Source organism: Zosterops lateralis (assembly GCF_965231275.1).
Source record: "Zosterops lateralis genome assembly, chromosome: 3".
Lineage (NCBI taxonomy): Eukaryota > Metazoa > Chordata > Aves > Passeriformes > Zosteropidae > Zosterops > Zosterops lateralis.
In genome coordinates, this window is record NC_139764.1 from 112,437,395 (window position 1) to 112,456,700 (window position 19,306).

Genomic DNA, 19,306 nt, shown 5'->3' on the forward strand with positions numbered 1-19,306 from the left:
TTTCTCCAAAACTGTGGGAAATTCAGCCCTTTTTGGGCTCCAAATCCCCCCCAGGCTCCTGCAAATCCATGTCAGTGAGGAAAATCCTCCTGGAATCCCAATCCAGCCCTTTGGCACCTCCAAAAAGTTGGGCAAGTTCTGCATTTCTCCAGAAGGAAATTGATTTTTGGGTGATTTTTGGGTGATTTTTGGGTGATTTTTCAGGTTGGCTCACTTTCCTCCCTTCCCATCCCTTCTCCTTTCCTGCTGTTTTTATTCCCTGTTTGTCCTGAGGGATAACAGTGACACCAAACTGGATTTCCCAAACTGGATCCCAGCAGATCTCCCAAATTCCTCTCTGAGCCTGGAAAACCTGGAGCCTGTGGAATGAACAATTTCAGATATTTCACAAACCACTTTTAGGCCCAGTTTTACCTCCAAACTCATCCTCCCAGGTGGATAATCCCAATCAAACATGGCAAAAATGGCTTTTCCTGCCTTTTCCTACTTTTTCCTGCCTTTTTCTGACCCTTTTCCTGACCCTTTTCCTGGCCTTTTTCCCTCCTTTTCGAGTGGTCACACCATGAACACCGTGTGCTCCTTTCCCATTAAATGAACAATTTCAATATTTAACCAACCCCTTTTAGGCCCAGTTTTGCCTCCAAACTCATCCTCCCAGGTGGATAATCCCAATTAAACATGGCAAAGATGGTTTTTCCTGCCTTTTCCTGCCTTTTCCTGACCCTTTTTCCCTCCTTTACAGTGGCCACGTTATGAACGCCGTGTGCTCCTTTGCCATGGAATGAACAATTTCAGATATTTCTCAAACCCCTTTTAGGCCCAGTTTTACCTCCAAACTCAGCCTCCCAGGTGGATAATCCCAATCAAACATGGCAAAAAATGGTTTTTCCTGCCTTTTCCTGACCTTTTTTCCCCTCTTTTCCCAGGGGTCACACAGTCAAGGCCGTGTGTGAGTCCTTCCACCTGGCCAAGGACGCCGGGTTTAAGGTGGTGGCCCACATGATGCCAGACCTTCCCAACATGGGGCTGGAAAGGGACATGGACCAGTTTTATGTGAGTATTCCTTAAAAAAAAATCAATTTCCATGTTTTTTTCCCATAGAAAACCTCCCTTTTTCTTTTTTTTTTTTTTTTATTATTATTTTATTTCTCAGTTACCGGATTTGTTTCCAAAGGACAAACGATTTAAAACTCTTTTTTTTTTTTTTTTTTTTGAAAAGGTGAAAAAAGAAATAAAATAGAGATTTGTTGAAATACTTCATCCAGAAAATTATATCCCTGTTCTCATGCAAGCCTGAGTCACTCAGGTCCCTGTGGAAAACAGCTCTTCCCTCTATTTACTGATATTTTTTTCTCCACCAAGGTGGTTTTCCCTCTTGGGTTTAGTGTAGGACACAATTCCAAGTTGAAAAGATCTTCTCTGGAAGTCAATTAATTGCAAAATTAGAGTTTGTGCATGTTTTTTTGTTTTTTTTTTTGTGTATGTGTGTTTTACACAAAGTGTTTTGGCTCAGTGCTGTTTCAATTTCTTTGTCAATGATCTAGGAGGAAATATATAAAATTATTCCTGGGGAAAATTGGAATGAGAGGAATAAAGAGCAAGTGGTGAACAGTGCAGTGATTTAACCACTTTGGTAGATTTTTTCAGGTTTGGGTTGGTTTATTTATTTTTTATTTTTTTTTTTTCCCTGAGTCAAAATTGGGTTGGTTTTTTTTTTTGGGTTTGTGCAAAAATTGGAGTCGTGACAGAGGAATCCCAAGGGGAATCCTGGGGAAGGTTGGGCTGGGTGCTGTCTGGAGCTAAAAAATAGCAGTGTAATGAAATATATCGATTAAAAACACAGGCAGAAAGCAAAAAAAAAGGCACATCTGGGGGAAAAACAAACTGGGAAATGGCAGCTGTACAGGGCAGGAAGGGAATCCTGAAACTTGGCACAGGAAACTTTATTTTTGAAGGGTTTTGTGCAGAATTCCTTGAGTTTTTCCTGAGTGAAATGTCTTGGTTCTTGGTCAAAGTGAGAGACTGGAAGTGCTGAGCACAAAACTCCAAATTCCTGCTCCAGGAATTATTATTATAAAATTTTTTTTTTTTTTTTTTTTAACCATGTTCTGGGGAAGGAGAGTTTGGACCTGACACTGAATTTTCATGGAATTGTTCCACAGCAAAATCCTTGAATCCTTCCCTCGGGAATTTCAGCTGGAATTCTGTAGGATTGAGCTGGAATTTGTGGTGGAAAAATGGGAATAATGACCCAAAAAAAAAAAATTAAAAATGGAAAGAGCCAAGCCTGGGCAGGTTCAAAGAAAGAGGAGACCAAAATCCCCGAGGTGTTTTCAAGGTGGAAGGAATTAATTCAGGTTTTTGCAATTAATTTAATTAATAATTAATTTTTGCTGCTTATTGGTGATGATGAGTGGTTAAAGAATTTTCACTTCTGGCTCTAGAATTGCTCCTGATCCACTGCAGGAAATTTGGGAATGAGGCTGGAACTGGGAGAGGAGGAATTAAAATAAAAGTGGGGAAGAAGAGCTGAGGATGGAAGAGGAACAGAAGGAAAAAAAAGCTCATTGTCCCTTTCTCATCCTCATCTAAATACTTTATAATTCTTTTTTTTTTAAAAAAAATCCTTTTAAATACCAGAGATTAAAACACCAAACCAAATTTATTGATTTTTTTTTTCCCCCAGAGCCCTGGTGAACATTAACAGAAATATCCAGATAAAATTCCCTAAAAAATTCCCTTCATTCCCAAGGATTCAGCTGGAGAGAGTTCAGTCTCTGCTTCCTGCCTTGAAATTTCACATCCTGGTTTGGGGTTGATAAAACGACTTATTTACCTGTTGGGCTGTGCAAATGTTAGTCCAGGCTGGTAAATATTTAAACATTTTCTGCTGCTGCATAAAATTAACCAGGAACGGAGGGGAGGCATCTTCTGACAATCCTGGAATTCTGGAATGCTTTGGGATGGGATTCATGGATCTTAAATCCCATCCCATTCCAATCCTACAGTCCCAGGGTGTTCCAGCTTTTCCTTGGACACTCCCAGGGATTCTCTGGGAATTGCAGCCCAGCCGGGAATTCCTTCCCAAATTCCACCCCAAACTCCCCTTTCTCATGGAATTTCCTCCATTCCCAGCTCTCCCAGCCTGGGGTTGGATCCAGCCCCATCCTGACTCCTCTCCAGGAAGGAATTTCAGGAATTCCCTGGGAATTTGGGACTCCAGGAAGGGTCTCCCTTCCCCTTTCCATCTCTGACTTCCATAAAAATCCCTCAGGATGGATCCTGAGTGTCCTTGATCCCAGAATCCCAGAATGGTTTGGGATGGGATCCACGGACCTTCAATCCCATCCCATTCCAACCCCGACACATCCCACGATCCCAGGCTGCTCCAGCCTTTCCTGGGACACTCCCAGGGATCCATCCCAGCCTCTCCCCACTCTCCCAGCCAGGAATTCCTTCCCAAGCTCCCTTTTCCCAGTGGGAATTCCATTCCCTGTGTCCCATCCCTCCATCCCTTGTCCCAAGTCCCTCTCCAGCTCTCCTGGAGCCCCTTTAGGCCCTGGAAAAGGCTCCAGGATTTCCCTGGATCCTTTTTTTCTCCAGCTGAACACCCTCAGCTCTCCAATTCTTTCTCTTTTTGGGACAACACACCCGTGGCTTTCCAGGGATCTTTATAAACCTTGGATTTTGGGGTAGTTTGGACAAAACAACTCCATTTCCTGTGAATCCTCCTCCTCTCCAGCTCGGGAAAAGGTCAGGCACAAAGGGCTGACTTTAGGATTTCTGAGCACCTTCATCACCAGTTGAAATCATAAATCCAGGGGTTTCTCCTGGGAAGGGAATAACTGCTGATGGTGCTGACCTTGTCCCAGAAACTGCTGGGCAGGTGACGAGAGCCCCAGGAGGGACATTCCCGCCGTCCCTTCCGACCTATCGATTTCCCAGCCCTTCCTGCTGCTCCCACCTCTCTGGCAAGGCTTCTCCAGGCTCTGTGTGTGTGTGTGGTCAGCAGAGCTGGTTTCTCTTCACAATAATTCAAAAGGTTGTGATGGGTAAGGGTGAACGTGTTGTCTGTAATTTTTTTTTTTTTTTTTGCCCGGAGAGGTTGTTGATTTTGTCCCTGTGGATTCCATCCCTGTGGATTCCATCCCTGGAGGTGTCCCTGTCCATTGGAGCATCTAGGATAGTGGAAAGTGTCCCTGCCCATGAGAGTGAGATGAGCTTTAAGGTCCCAAATAATTCCAGGATTCTCCAATTCCATGATTTTTCCCAGAAAGCAGCTTTTTTTTTTCCCCCCGTCCTCCAGTGTGAAATTTTCCCTTTTTTTCACCCCAATCCCATGTCCCAGTTCCACTGTGCTTTTTTTTTCTCCTCTTCCCCCACCTCCTCCTCCTCCTCCCCATTGCTTATTGATTTCTTTTTATATCCTCAGAGGAGTTCCCTCCTCCTCCTCCAGGTCTTTTCCACCCCATTCCACAGGAGGAAAACACCTCGGGGCAGCTCCCGGAAAAAACACAAACACTTAAAAAAAACCCCAAAAAAACACCACAACTCCTCTTCCCAAAGCCAGTCAGAACCCAGCAGAGCCTCACCAGGCAGGTGGTCGGTGAAAATAATTAGAATAATGGTCAGGATAAATCAAGGGCTCAGCGGGAATAATGGAATTGTTACCGGAGCAGACACCTCATCCTGCGGAACGCGACGAGCACTCGGATCCACCACTGCCCCCAGGAGAAGGGATGAGGTGGCTCTGGGAGCAGGGAGAGGGGGAGAAATGCTTGGGAGGGTTCATGAATCACATTTGCTGAGCAGAATTTGGGATTGGAGCAAAAAAAAACCCAAAAAAATACCCCAAAACTTTGTGAGGCTGGAGAACTCCCAGTGTCAATTCCTCGCTCCTGTGGCAGTAGGAGAATCCCAACTTTGGATTGCTGCTGCCCCCAGGAGAAGGGAGAGGGGGGGAAATGCTTGGGAAGGTTCATGAATCACATTTGCTGAGCAGAATTTGGGATTGGAGCAAAAAAATACCCCAGAACTTTGTGAGGCTGGAGAATTCCCAGTGTCAATTCCTTGCTCCATGGCAGTAGGAGAATCCCAGCTTTGGGAGCAGGGAGAGGGGGGGAAATGCTTGGGAAGGTTCATGAATCACATTTGCCAAGCAGAATTTAGGATTGGAGAAAAAAAACCCCAAAAAAATACTCCAAAACTTTGTGAGGCTGGAGAATTCCCGATGTCAATCCCTCGCTCTGTGGCAGTAGGAGAATCCCAGCTTTGGGATGCTGCTGCCACTGGAAGAAGGATTGAGGTGGCTCTGGGAGAAGGGAGAGGGGGGGAAATGCTTGGGAGGGTTCATGAATCACATTTGCTGAGCAGAATTTAGGATTAGACCAAAAAAAATACCCCAAAACTTTGTGAGACTGGAGAATTCCTGGTGTCAATTCCTCACTCCGTGGCAGGAATTTGGGATGCTGCTGCCCTGGGAGAAGGGATGAGGTGGCTCTGGGAGCAGGATGGGGGGAAAGGCTTGGGAGGGTTCATGAATCACATTTGCTGGGCAGAATTTGGGATTGGAGCAAAAAAAAAAAAATACCCCAAAACTTTGTGAGGCTGGAGAATTCCCGGTGTCAATTCCTCACTCCGTGGCAGGAATTTGGGATGCTGCTGCCCTGGGAGAAGGGATGAGGTGGCTCTGGGAGCAGGGAGGGAGGGAAATGCTTGGGAGGGTTCATGAATCACATTTACTGAGCAGAATTTGGGATTGGAGCAAAAAAAAATACCCCAAAACTTTGTGAGGCTGGAGAATTCCCGGTGTCAATTCCTCACTCCGTGGCAGTAGGAGAATCCCAGCTTTGGGATGCTGCTGCCCCTGGGAGAAGGAATGAAGTGGCTCTGGGAGCAGGGAGAGGGGAAGAAATGCTTGGGAGGGTTCATGAATCACATTTGCTGAGCAGAATTTAGGATTGGAGCAAAAAAATACCCCAAAACTTTGTGAGGCTGGAGAATTCCTGGTGTCAATTCCTCGCTCCTGTGGCAATAGGAGAATCCCAACTTCGGGATGCTGCTGCTCTGGGAGAAGGGAGAGGGGGGGAAATGCTTGGGAGGGTTCATGAATCACATTTACTGAGAAGAATTTAGGATTAGACCAAAAAAAAAAAACCCAAAACTTTGTGAGGCCGGAGAATTCTTGGTATCAATTCCTCATTCCTATGGCATTAGGAGAATCCCAACTTTGGGCTGCTCTGGGGTGAATATTCCTAATATTCCTATTTTATATGCACATTAGGAATATTGTGTGTATAAAATACGTGTATATCTGTTATTTATAACATATATATTTATACATTATGAATAACAGATTTATTAACGAGGAGAGAATATTGCTGTGTCTGCCTTAATTTTATTTTTATGGATTTTTTGCTTGACTGTGGTTTATTGGTGTGCTCTTCCTCCTCCTGGCCCTGAGCCCTCCTCACACAGACCCCTCAGAGGTGAAATAAATCTGGGAAAAAGGGAAAAACAAGGAAAGGAGGCAGAAAATTGGGAGTTTGAAGCAGTTGCTGTGACTCTGGAGGCAGCTGGGGTCTGGTGGATTCTCCCCAGAACCATCAGATGGACCCTCAGTTGATAAAAAGTTATTTTTTTCCCTTTTTTGTCCGTCTAAAATCTCACATAAATAAAATTACGAGAACAAAAAACATCCAGGCAAAGCTGTTTGATGGGGACAAATATTCATCTTAAGGAGATTTTTGATCCCCATCTGCAGAGCCCCTCCTGTGTTCTTTAAATAAAACACAATCACTGGATGAGTTCAGCCTGAAAATTCCTTCTCTTAGTCATGTGTCAAGATGGGGATTTTTTTTTTTTTTTTTTTTTTTTTAATTTCTGGAGGAATTGCAAAATAAGCAATTTCTCAGAAATGAGCTAATTTTAGTGCCAGGCCTGATGCATCTGGGATCTGGGTGATGCAGAGACCTCCTTGGGGTTTGTGCAGAACATCATGAGAGGGGGAAAAATGAGGGTGGAATGGTCAGAGAGGAAAATGAGGGTGGAATAATCTGAGGGGAAAATAAGAGTGAAATAATCTGGGGGAAAATGAGGGTGAAATAATATGGGGGGGAAATGAGGGTGAAATAATCTGAGAGGAAAAATAATGATGAAATCATCTGAGAGAAAAATGAAGGGGAAATTGACTGAAGGTGAAATAATCTGAAGGAAAATGAGGGTGGAATAATCTGAAGGTGAAATAATCTGAGGGGAAAATGGGGATGAAATTATTTTAGGGAGAAATGAGGGTGGAATAATCTGAGGGAGAATGAGGGGAAAAAAATTTGGGGGAAATGAGGGTGAAATAATCTGAAGGTGAAATAATTTGAAGGGAAAAATGAGGGTGGAATAATCTGAGAGGAGAATGAGGGTGGAATAATCAGAGGGGAAAAATTAGGGTGAAATAATCTGGGGGGAAACGAGGGTGAAATAATCTGAGGGAGAATGAGGGGAAAATAATTTATGGGGGGAAATGTGGGTGAAATAATCTGAAGGTGAAATAATATGAAGGGAAAATGAGGATGAAATTATTTTAGGGAAAAATGAGGGTGAAATAATCTGGGGGAAAATGAGGGTGGAATAATCCAAGGGGAAAAATGAGAGTGGAATAATCTGAGAGAAAAATGAAGGTGAAATAATCTGAAGGTGAAAAAATATGAAGGAAAATGAGGGTGGAATAATCTGAAGGTGAAATAATCTGAGGGAAAATGGGGATGGAATTATTTTAGGGAGAAATGAGGGTGAAATAATCTGAGGGAGAATGAGGGGAAAAAAAATTGGGGGAAATGAGGGTGAAATAATCTGAGAGGGGAAAAACAAGGGTGAAATAATCTGAGAGAAAAGTGAGTGTGGAATAATCTGAGGGGGAAAAGGAGGATGAAATAATGTGAAGGAAAAATGAGAGAAAAATAATTTTAGGGGAAAATAAAAGTGAAATAATCTGAGAGAAAAATGAAGGTGAAATTAACTGAAGGTGAAATAATATGAGGGGGAAATTGGGATGAAATGATTTTAGGGGGAAATGAGGGTGAAATAATCTGAGGGGAGAAATGAGGGTGGAATAATCTGAAGGTGAAATAATATGAAGGGAAAATGAGGATGAAATTATTTTAGGGAAAAATGAGGGTGAAATAATCTGAGGGAAAACAAGGGTGGAATAATCCAAGGGGAAAAATGAGGGTGGAATAATCTGAGAGAAAAATGAAGGTGAAATAATCTGAAGGTGAAAAAATATGAAGGAAAATGAGGGTGGAATAATCTGAAGGTGAAATAGTCTGAGGGGAAAATGGGGATGAAATGATTTTAGGGAGAAATGGTGGTGAAATAATCTAAGGGAGAATGAGGGGAAAAAAATTTGGGGGAAATGAGGGTGAAATAATCTAAAGGTGAAATAATTTGAAGGGAAAAATGAGGGTGGAATAATCTGAGAGGAAAATGAGGGTGGAATAATCAGAGGGGAAAAATTAGGGTGAAATAATCTGGGGGAAAACGAGGGTGAAATAATCTGAGAGAAAAATGAAGGTGAAATAATCTGAAGGTGAAAAAATATGAAGGAAAATGAGGGTGGAATAATCTGAAGGTGAAATAATCTGAGGGAAAATGGGGATGAAATTATTTTAGGGAGAAATGAGGGTGAAATAATCTGAGGGAGAATGAGGGGAAAAAAATTTGGGGGAAATGAGAGTGAAATAATCTGAGAGGGGAAAAACAAGGGTGAAATAATCTGAGAGAAAAGTGAGTGTGGAATAATCTGAGGGGGAAAAGGAGGATGAAATAATGTGAAGGAAAATGAGAGAAAAATAATTTTAGGGGAAAATAAAAGTGAAATAATTTGAGAGAAAAATGAAGGTGAAATTAACTGAAGGTGAAATAATATGAGGGGGAAATTGGGATGAAATGATTTTAGGGGGAAATGAGGGTGAAATAATCTAAAGGGGAGAAATGAGGGTGAAATAATCTAAGGGAGAATGAGGGGAAAAAATTTTGGGGAAATGTGGGTGAATTAATCTGAAGGTGAAATAATTTGAAGGGAAAAATGAGGGTGGAATAATCTGAGAAGGGAATAAGAGGGAAATAATCCAAAGGGAGAAATGAGAGTGAAATTTATCTGAGAGGAAAAATGAGACTAAAATAATCTGAGAGGGAAAATGAGAGTGGAATAATCTGACCATATTTTCTTTTAACAAAGTGGATGATGTTACCTCAAAACTTCAAATATTTCCAGCTGTAAATAAGGCCTTGCGTTTCCTGAGGGGCTCTGGGTTTTTTTTGGTTTTTTTTTTGTCTCAAGGAGATGAAAATCCATAACAAAACTAAAATATTGCACCTCCATCAGGGGCTTTTAATAACTGTAATAAAAGGCAGTTAAATTGCTGATCTGCATTGATTTTTTTTCCTCCTCTGGGGAGACAGTTCCCCGTGTTTTTAAATATAGCTCTGAAGTGTTTTAGTGGCCTAAACGATTTTTCCTTTCAGCTCCTTCTAAACATCTCAATGAAAAGCTTTGATTTGCGGGTGGTTTTATGTCTAAAAACGCAGATTTTTTTTTTTCCTTTTTTTTATTTTTTTTAAATTTTTTTTTTCTATTTATTTTTTATTTATTTTCACATCCACGAAGAAAGTGTTTAATGCAGTTCCTCAAGCTTCTCCTGGAAATCTCAGGGAAAAATATTCCTGCTCCAAAAAAGCTGCCTGGGCTTCAGAAACAATTATGGTTCCATGAACTGTGACCGTGGCCGGGGTAATTTTGATGATAATGAGGACGGTTGGTAGTAAAGGAGCTAAAAGGATATTTCTGGAAACTCTTTTCACGCCCAATTTATTCTCATATTTCTGTGGATAAAAAACACCCACAGAAAGACCCCTGGTTTTTGCCCATTTCTGTGAGCTCAGAAAATTTTAGGGTTTAAATCAGGAAAAGCCCAAGGATGGGGTTTTGGTAGTAAAGAGATATTTTTGTGTTGTACAGAAGAAGAGAAATTTGGGATTTTGTGGGGAAAAGAGGTTGGGAGAGTTGGGAATGTTCTGTTGGAAAAGGGGAAGATCCAGGGAATCCTTGGAGCAGCTTCCAGAGCCTAAAGGGGCTCCAGGAGAGCTGGAATTTGGGAAAAGGGAAGGATAGCCAGGACCAGGAAATGGCTTCAGATGGAAAAAAGGGGAAATTTGAGCAGGATATTAAGGAAAAATTCTTCCCTGTGAGGGTTGTGAGGGATTGGGATGGAATTCCCAGAGAAGCTGTGGCTGCCCTTGGAGATCCCTCGGCTTTTAATCCCCAGGCAACCTGGACAAGGTATTGGGGTTGGAATAGGATCATATTTAAAGTCCCCTCCCCACCCAAACCATCCCAAAAACTCCATGTCAGGGTGGGAAAAGCTGCCTTTATTCCGCTGTCTTTGTCCCTAAAAAATCAGGATTTTTTTTTTTCCCCTCACACTCATTTTCCTGCAGTGCACAGAGCTGTGATAACTCCAATCACTGGCTGCCAGCAGCCTCCCATTCACAAAAAGCTCCTGCTCAGTAAAAAAAGGAGTTTTGATCCTTTCTCCACCTGAACTGAGCAATGATTTCTGCACTTTGCAGCCCCTCCAGACCCTGTGGGTTTGTGTTCAGCCACTCTCTGTTCTGGGGCTTTTTTACACCAGAAAGAGACAGATTTTTTTGTTATTGCTATTATTATATATTTTTAATTTTTTTAATTTATTTTTTCCCTTCTTCTTTTTTTTTTCTTCTTTTTTTTTCTTATTTTTTTAATTTTTTTTCTTATTACTTTTAATGCTTTTCTTATTTTTTCTTTTTTTTATTTTTTCCTTTTTTAATTTTTTTATTTTATTTTTCCTTTTTTTTATTTTTCTTCTTTTTTCTTTTTTAATTTTTTTTCTTCTTTTTTTTCCTTTTTTTATTTTCTTCTTTATTTTCTTCTTTTTTATTTTTTTATTTTCTTCTTCTTTATTTTTTTTATTTTCTTCTTCTTTTCTTCTTCTTCTTCTTCTTTTTACCATTTAGAAATTGTTTTCTGGTTTTTCATTTTTTTAAAAAATTTTCTTCATCTTTTATGTTTTTCTTCTTTTTTATTTTCTTCTTTTTTTATTTTCTTCTCTTTTTTTCTTCTTTTTTTATTTTCTTCTTTTTTTATTTTCTTCTCTTTTTTTCTTCTTTTTTTATTTTCTTCTTTTTTAATTTTCTTCTTCTTTTTCTTCTTCTTTTTACCATTTAGAAATTGTTTTCTGGTTTTTCATTTTTTTTTAAATTTTCTTCTTCTTCTTTTATGTTTTTCTTGTTTTTTATTTTCTTCCTTTTTTATTTTCTTCTCTTTTTTTCTTCTTTTTTTATTTTCTTCTTTTTTAATTTTCTTCTTCTTTTGCTTCTTCTTTTTTACCATTCAGAAATTGTTTTCTGGTTTTTTTTTTTTTTTCAAATTTTCTTCTTCTTTTATGTTTTTCTTCTTTTTTATTTTCTTCCTTTTTTTATTTTCTTCTCTTTTTTTCTTCTTTTTTTTCTTTTTTTTAATTTTTTTTTTTTTCTTCTTCTTCTTTTTCTTCTTCTTCTTCTTCTTTTACCATTCAGAAATTGTTTTCTGGATTTTTTTTTTTTTTTTTCACTGAGGCCCCTTGCTGCTGAGATCAATAACGAACATATGGCCGGGGAACAGGCAGCCAAAAATAAAGGAACAGAGGGATAGAGAGTGCAAATTCCTCAGGCAGTTGGGCAAAGAGAGCATCACTCTCTTTGTGTAAAACACACATTTTAGCGCAGATCACCATCAGCTACTGAGTGAAGACACCACGAGGGACAAATTACATTTTCAAGGGCTTGATTGTTGGTTTTGTATTTTTATTTTAAATTTAAAAAGCAGAATGGTTTTGCTGTGAGCATTTTGGGGGGTCTGAGTGAAGTGGGGGGCAGAGCACGAGGTTGTTTTGATTGGGATATCAAAACCAGGATGGAGTTACTGTTTTTTGGGGTTTTTTTAGGGGAGAGGAGACTTTTGAGGGGTCAGTACTCAAGACAATGAAAAATGCTTTATTTCCTGTGCTGAGCCCGAGGGCAACACTGACCCTTTCCAAAAATAAAACAATAAAAAAAAAAAAAGGAAAACCAGGAGTCGTGCGCTGAGGAAAAAAGCGAAGGTGGAACTGGAGAGCAGATTGATGGAGGAATTCTCCCGGGTTTTTCCGGGATGGATGGAGGCTGGCTCGGAGAGCACCTGCACCACCGGTGCAGATGGGGCTGCTCGGGGCACTGAGCACAATCTGGAGAGATCTGTCTGGGCCTCCAAGGTCAGCCTGCTCCTCCTCCTGCTGCTCCAGGAGCTTTTCCAAGCGTTCCCGTGTCCCTCCTGATCACTGGGTTTGTGTCCCAGCAGGGCCAGCAGCTCCTGGTTTGGGAGAGGAGAGAAGCCCAGCAATGCTGGACGCTGTGGATCCAAATATTCCAGGGGGGAACAAACCATGGGAGGGCCGGGATGGGAGGCAGGAGCTGAATTATTCCTGGGTTTAATGTGGAAAATTATCCAAATCCAGTGAGGATTCATCCCTTCACCTTGGTGAGGATTCACTTGGAAAAGCTCCCTTTGATCTGATGATTTGAGGATTTTGAGGCTGCTGGAGAAAGGGAGGAGATGGAGAAGGAGTTTCCTGCAGCTCCAAGGTTTTCTTATCTGATGCTCAAAACATGGGAAATCCCAGAACAATCAGAGGGATTTTTTAGGTGTTGGTGACTCTCAGAGGGCTGAGCCTCTTCTTTCCTTGGCTTGGTGGTTTCCATCATGGGAAATGTGGCAGCTTGGACATGCCAGGAGCTGAAAGGGTTTCGTTGTGTGGCTGTGGACAGTCAGGGAAGCTGCAGCAATTCCCTGGAATATTGTCCTCCCTCCCTTGGTCACGGAATGTTGTACAGGAGATGGAAATTTTTGGGTCTTTAGTAAAGAGTTTCTCCCCTCGGTCACATCCGTGGGAGGTCATGCCATGAGTGCAGACCATCAAGAGGAGGGGATTTGGGATTGTTCAGGTTGGAAAAGCCCCTGGAGATGATGGAATCCAACCATTTCCAGCACTGCCAAGGCCACCACGGATCCATGGATTTTCAGTCCCTCCAGGGATGGAGACTCCGCCACAGATCCACGTCCCCCCAAATCCACATGGATTTAAATCCCTGCAGAGATGGGGACTCCACCACAGATCCACATCCCCCGAAATCCACATGGATGTAAATTCCTGCAAGGACGGGGACTCTACCACGGATCCATGAGTCCTCCCAAATCCACATGGATGTAAATCCTTCCAGGGATGAGGATTCCACCATGGATCCACATCCCCCCAAATCCACATGGATTTAAATCCCTCCAGGGATGGGGACTCCACCATGGATCCACATCCCCCCAAATCCACATGGATTTAAATCCCTCCAGGGATGGCGACTCCACCATGGATCCACATCCCCCCAAATCCACATGGATTTAAATCCCTCCAGGGATGGCGACTCCACCATGGATCCACATCCCCCCAAATCCACATGGATGTAAATCCCTCCAGGGATGGCGACTCCACCATGGATCCATGTCCTCCCAAATCCACATGGATTTAAATCCCTCCAGGGATGGCGACTCCACCATGGATCCACATCCCCCCAAATCCACATGGATTTAAATCCCTCCAGGGATGGCGACTCCACCATGGATCCACATCCCCCCAAATCCACATGGATTTGAAATCCCTGCAAGGATGGGGACTCCACCATGGATCCATGAGCCCCCAAATCCACATGGATTTAAATCCCTCCAGGGATGGGGACTCCACCGTGGATCCACATCCCCCCAAATCCACATGGATTTAAAATCCCTGCAGGGATGGGGACTCCACCACAGATCCATGTTCTCCCAAATCCGCATGGATGTAAATCCCTCCAGGGATGGGGACTCCACCATGGATCCACATCCCCTAAATCCACATGGATTTAAATCCCTCTATGGATGGGGACTCCACCATGGACCCATGAGCACCCAAATCCACATGGATTTAAATTCCTCTAGAGATGGGGACTCCACCATGGATCCACATCCCCTAAATCCACATGGATTTAAATCCCTCTATGGATGGGGACTCCACCATGGACCCATGAGCACCCAAATCCACATGGATTTAAATTGCTCTAGAGATGGGGACTCCACCATGGATCCACATCCCCCCAAATCCACATGGATGTAAATCCCTCTATGGATGGGGACTCCACCATGGATCCATGAGCACCCAAATCCAAATGGATTTGAAATCCCTCCAGGGGTGGGGACTCCACCATGGATCCACATCCCCCCAGATGCACATGGATTTAAATCCCTCCAGGGGTGGGAGCTCCACCACAGATCCATGAGTCCCCAAATCCACATGGATGTAAATCCTTCTAGGAATGGGGACTCCATCACGAATCCATGTCCCCCCAAATCCACGTGGATTTAAATCCCTGCAGGGATGGAGACTCCACCATGGATCCACGTCCTCCCAAATCTAAATAGATTTTCAATCCCTCCAGGGATGGGGACTCCGTCACGAATCCATGTCCCCCCAAATCCACATGGATTTAAATCCCTCCAGGGATGGGGACTCCACCACTACCCAGGGCTGGAAAACCCTTTCCAAGCAGGAATTTTTCCCAATATCCAACCCGAACCTCCCCATGTGTATCTTGAGGTTTTTACCCCCTTCTTGAATCATGCTCCTTGAGGATTAGCAGAAACATTGGAATGGACAGGAAGCCTCGTTCTTGGAGGATGGAAAAAAAGATAAAATGATACAAAATCAACTTCCCACCTCCACAAAAACCTGCCAGACATATCCCCTGCCTTCTGCTCTGAAAACACCAGGTCCGGGGTCAAACATCCTTCAAAGATCCTGGAGTCGAGCGACTTTATTTTTATTTTTTTTTTAAATGTCCATTTTCAGCCGTAGGTGTTCCAAAGGCACGGCAAAGGCACCCTGGAATCCACATTTCTCGGTCACTGGGCCATTGTTCTGAAGGCAGATCCTATCGCTGGGGTTTTAATTAGCCCAGCATTGAAGAAAAAGTGATGGTGGGGGGGAAAAAAAAAAAAAAAAAATGCAAATAGTGAGGAGGGAAAATGGTTTTTTCGGAGGCACGAGCTGCTGTGTTAATGCACGTAATTAAAGCACTAAGTGATTGTTCCTTCCCCGCGGAGCTGGAAGTGTCACTCAAGGCAGGAGCTTTTCAAGTGCCACCAGCATTCACGGCTATAAATAATCCCGCTGATGGAGATAAGGGATGGGAGTATGGAGAGCTCAGATAAATGCTCGGTCTTATTCAGAATTTGAATTTAATCATCTCTTTTTCCGCGCGGGAGGGAGGGAGGGAGGGGGAGAAGGAGACGATTCAAGGGGCACAGTCCCGGTGGTCATTCAAAAAGGGGTTTTTTGAGTGACCTTTTACTCTGAACAAATCCCGACGTTTTTAGTAAATTGCTTTCAAAAATTGCTGCTTTTATCCCCTCTCCACCGAGCCGGTATCTCCTGCAGCAGTTGGACACCTGGAGAGCGAGGAGATTAAAGGTGGCCAGCGAATCTTCCGGGCAGTGAAGTGTTCCGAGTGGAATCCCATGAAATCACCTTGGCTTTTTTCTCTCTCCTTTTGGAGAGCTGCAGGTTTTTGGGGTGTTCTTGAAGCAGGTTTCCCGTGGCTTTTTGGGGTGTTTCCAAAGCAGGTTTTCCATGGCTTTTTGGGGCGTTTCTGGCGCAGGTTTCCCATGGCTTTTTGGGGCATTTCTGGAGCAGGTTTCCTGTGGCTTTTTGGGGTGTTTCTGGAGCAGATTCTCCGTTTGCTGCATGCCAAGCGCGGTTCGGAAAATCCAATTAAAACCTCCAGGTGGAATCTTGGGATGTTGGCCGATGCCAAGTTTGGGGATCAGTTGGACACCTGGAGAGTGAGAAGATTAAAGGTGGCCAGAGAATCTTCCGGGCAGTGAAGTGTTCCAAGTGGAATCCCATGAAATCACCTTGGCTTTTTTCTCTCTCCTTTTGGAGAACTGCAGGTTTTTGGGGTGTTCCTGGAGCAGGTTTCCCATGGCTTTTTGGGGTATTTCCAAAGTAGGTTTCCTGTGGCTTTTTGGGGTGTTTCCAAAGCAGGTTTTCCATGGCTTTTTGGGGTGTTCCTGGAGCAGATTTCCCGTGGCTTTTTGGGGTATTCTTGAAGCTTTTTGGGGATTTTTTGGGGCTTTTTGGGGCATTCCTGGAGCAGGTTTCCCGTGGCTTTTTGAGGTGTTCCCGGAGCAGGTTTCCCGTGGCTTTTTGGGGTGTTCCTGGAGTAGGTTTCCCATATGCTGCGTGCCAAGCGCAGTTGAGAAAATCCAATTAAAACTTCCAGGTTTTAACTGGAATGTTGGCCAACGCCAAGTTTGGGGATCAGTTGGACACCTGGAGAGCGAGGAGATTAAAGGTGGCAGCGAATCTTCTGGGCAGTGAAGTGTTCCGAGCGGAATCCCATGAAATCACCTTGGCTTTTTTTCTCTCTCCTTTTGGAGAGCTGCGGGATTTTGGGGTGTTTCTGGAGCAGATTTTCCATGACTTTTTGGGGTGTTTCCAGAGCAGGTTTCCTGTGGCTTTTTGGGGTGTTTCCAGAGCAGGTTTCCCGTGGCTTTTTGGGGTGTTTCCAGAGCAGGTTTCCTGTGGCTTTTTGGGGTGTTTCCAAAGCAGGTTTCCCGTGGCTTTTTGGGGTATTTCTGGAGCAGGTTTCCCATTCGCTGCATGCCAAGCACAGTTGAGAAATCCGATTAAAACTTCCAGGTTTTAATTGGAATGTTGGCCAATGCCGAATTTGGGGATCAGTTGGACACCTGGAGAGTGAGGAGATTAAAGGTGGCCAGAGAATCTTCCGGTTCGTGAAGTGTTCCGAGTGGAATCCCATGAAATCACCTTGGCTTTTTTTCTCTCTCCTTTTGGAGAGCTGCGGGATTTTGGGGCGTTTCTGGAGCAGGTTTCCCGTGGCTTTTTGGGGTGTTTCCAGAGCAGGTTTCCTGTGGCTTTTTGGGGTGTTTCCAAAGCAGGTTTCCTGTGGCTTTTTGGGGCATTTCTGGAGCAGGTTTCCCGTGGCTTTTTGGGGTGTTTCTGGAGCAGGTTTCCCATTCGCTGCGTGCCAAGCGCAGTTGAGAAAATCCAATTAAAACTTCCAGGTTTTAACTGGAATGTTGGCCAATGCCAAGTTTGGGGATCAGTTGGACACCTGGAGAGCGAGGAGATTAAAGGTGGCCAGAGAATCTTCCGGTTCGTGAAGTGTTCCAAGTGGAATCCCATGAAATCCCCTTGGGTTTTTTTCTCTCTCCTTTTGGAGAGCTGCGGGTTTTTGGGGTGTTCTTGGAGCAGGTTTCCTGTGGCTTTTTGGGTGTTTCTGGAGCAGGTTTCCCGTGGCTTTTTGGGGTGTTTCCAAAGTAGGTTTCCTGTGGCTTTTTGGGGTGTTTCCAAAGCAGGTTTTCCATGGCTTTTTGGGGTGTTCCTGGAGCAGATTTCCCGTGGCTTTTTGGGGTATTCTTGAAGCTTTTTGGGGATTTTTTGGGGCTTTTTGGGGCATTCCTGGAGCAGGTTTCCCGTGGCTTTTTGGGGTGTTTCCAAAGCAGGTTTCCCTTGGTTTTTTGGGGTGTTCCTGGAGCAGATTTTCCGTGGCTTTTTGGGGTGTTTCTGGAGCAGGTTTCCCATTCGCTGCATGCCAAGCACAGTTGAGAAATCCGATTAAAACTTCCAGGTTTTAATTGGAATGTTGGACAATGCCGAGTTTGGGGATCAGTTGGACACCTGGAGAGCGAGGAGATTAAAGGTGGCCAGAGAATCTTCCGGTTCGTGAAGTGTTCCGAGTGGAATCCCATGAAATCACCTTGGCTTTTTTCTCTCTCCTTTTGGAGAACTGCGGCTTTTTGGGGTGTTTCTGGAGCAGATTCTCCATGACTTTTTGGGGTGTTTCCGAATCAGGTTTCCTGTGGCTTTTTGGGGTGTTTCCAGAGCAGGTTTCCCATTCTCTGTGTGCCGAGCACGGTCGGGAAAATCCAATTAAAACCTCCAGGTGGAATCTTGGGATGTTGGTTGATGCCGAGTTTGGGGATCAGTTGGACACCTGGAGAGCGAGGAGATTAAAGGTGGCCAGAGAATCTTCCGGTTCGTGAAGTGTTCCGAGTGGAATCCCATGAAATCACCTTGGCTTTTTTCTCTCTCCTTTTGGAGAGCTGCGGGTTTTTGGGGTGTTTCTGGAGCAGGTTTCCCGTGGCTTTTTGGGGTGTTTCCAGAGCAGGTTTCCTGTGGCTTTTTGGGGTGTTTCCAAAGCAGGTTTCCCGTGGCTTTTTGGGCTATTTCTGGAGCAGGTTTCCCATATGCTGCGTGCCGAGCACAGTTGGGAAAATCCAATTAAAACTTCCAGGTTTTAATTGGAATGTTGGCCAATGCCAAGTTTGGGGATCAGTTGGACACCTGGAGAGCGAGGAGATTAAAGGTGGCCAGAGAATCTTCCGGGCAGTGAAGTGTTCCAAGTGGAATCCCATGAAATCACCTTGAGTTTTTTCTCTCTCCTTTTGGAGAGCTGCGGGATTTTGGGGTGTTTCTGGAGCAGGTTTCCCGTGGCTTTTTGGGGTGTTTCCAAAGCAGGTTTCCCGTGGCTTTTTGGGGTGTTTCCAGAGCAGGTTTCCTGTGGCTTTTTGGGGTGTTCCTGAAGCAGGTTTCCCATGGCTTTTCGGGGCATTTCTGGAGCAGGTTTCCTGTGGCTTTTTGGGGTGTTCCTGAAGCTTTTTGGGGATTTTTTGGGGCTTTTTGGGGCATTCCTGGAGCAGGTTTCCCATGGCTTTTTGGGGTGTTTCTGGAGCAGGTTTCCCATTCACTGCATGCCAAGCACAGTTGAGAAAATCCAATTAAAACTTCCAGGTTTTAATTGGAATGTTGGCCAATGCCGAGTTTGGGGATCAGTTGGACACCTGGAGAGCGAGGAGATTAAAGGTGGCCAGAGAATCTTCCGGGCCGTGAAGTGTTCCGAGTGGAATCCCATGAAATCACCTTGGCTTTTTTCTCTCTCCTTTTGGAGAGCTGCGGGATTTTGGGGTGTTTCCAGAGCAGGTTTCCTGTGGCTTTTTGGGGTGTTTCCAAAGTAGGTTTCCTGTGGCTTTTTGGGGTGTTTCCAAAGTAGGTTTCCTGTGGCTTTTTGGGGTGTTTCCAGAGCAGGTTTCCTGTGGCTTTTTGGGGTGTTCCTGAAGCTTTTTGGGGATTTTTTGGGGCTTTTTGGGGCATTC

At 43.8% G+C, this 19,306-nt stretch overlaps 1 protein-coding gene across 1 annotated transcript in view; it reads left to right on the forward strand.

Moving 5' to 3' along the window:
* ELP3 (elongator acetyltransferase complex subunit 3) overlaps positions 1–19,306 on the forward strand; it is a 94,887-nt gene that overhangs the window by 38,262 nt on the left and 37,319 nt on the right. Inside the window, exon 9 of the mRNA XM_083856303.1 lies at positions 927–1,053. Coding sequence (XP_083712429.1) covers positions 927–1,053 — 127 coding nt within the window. The remainder of the gene's footprint in view (positions 1–926; positions 1,054–19,306) is intronic.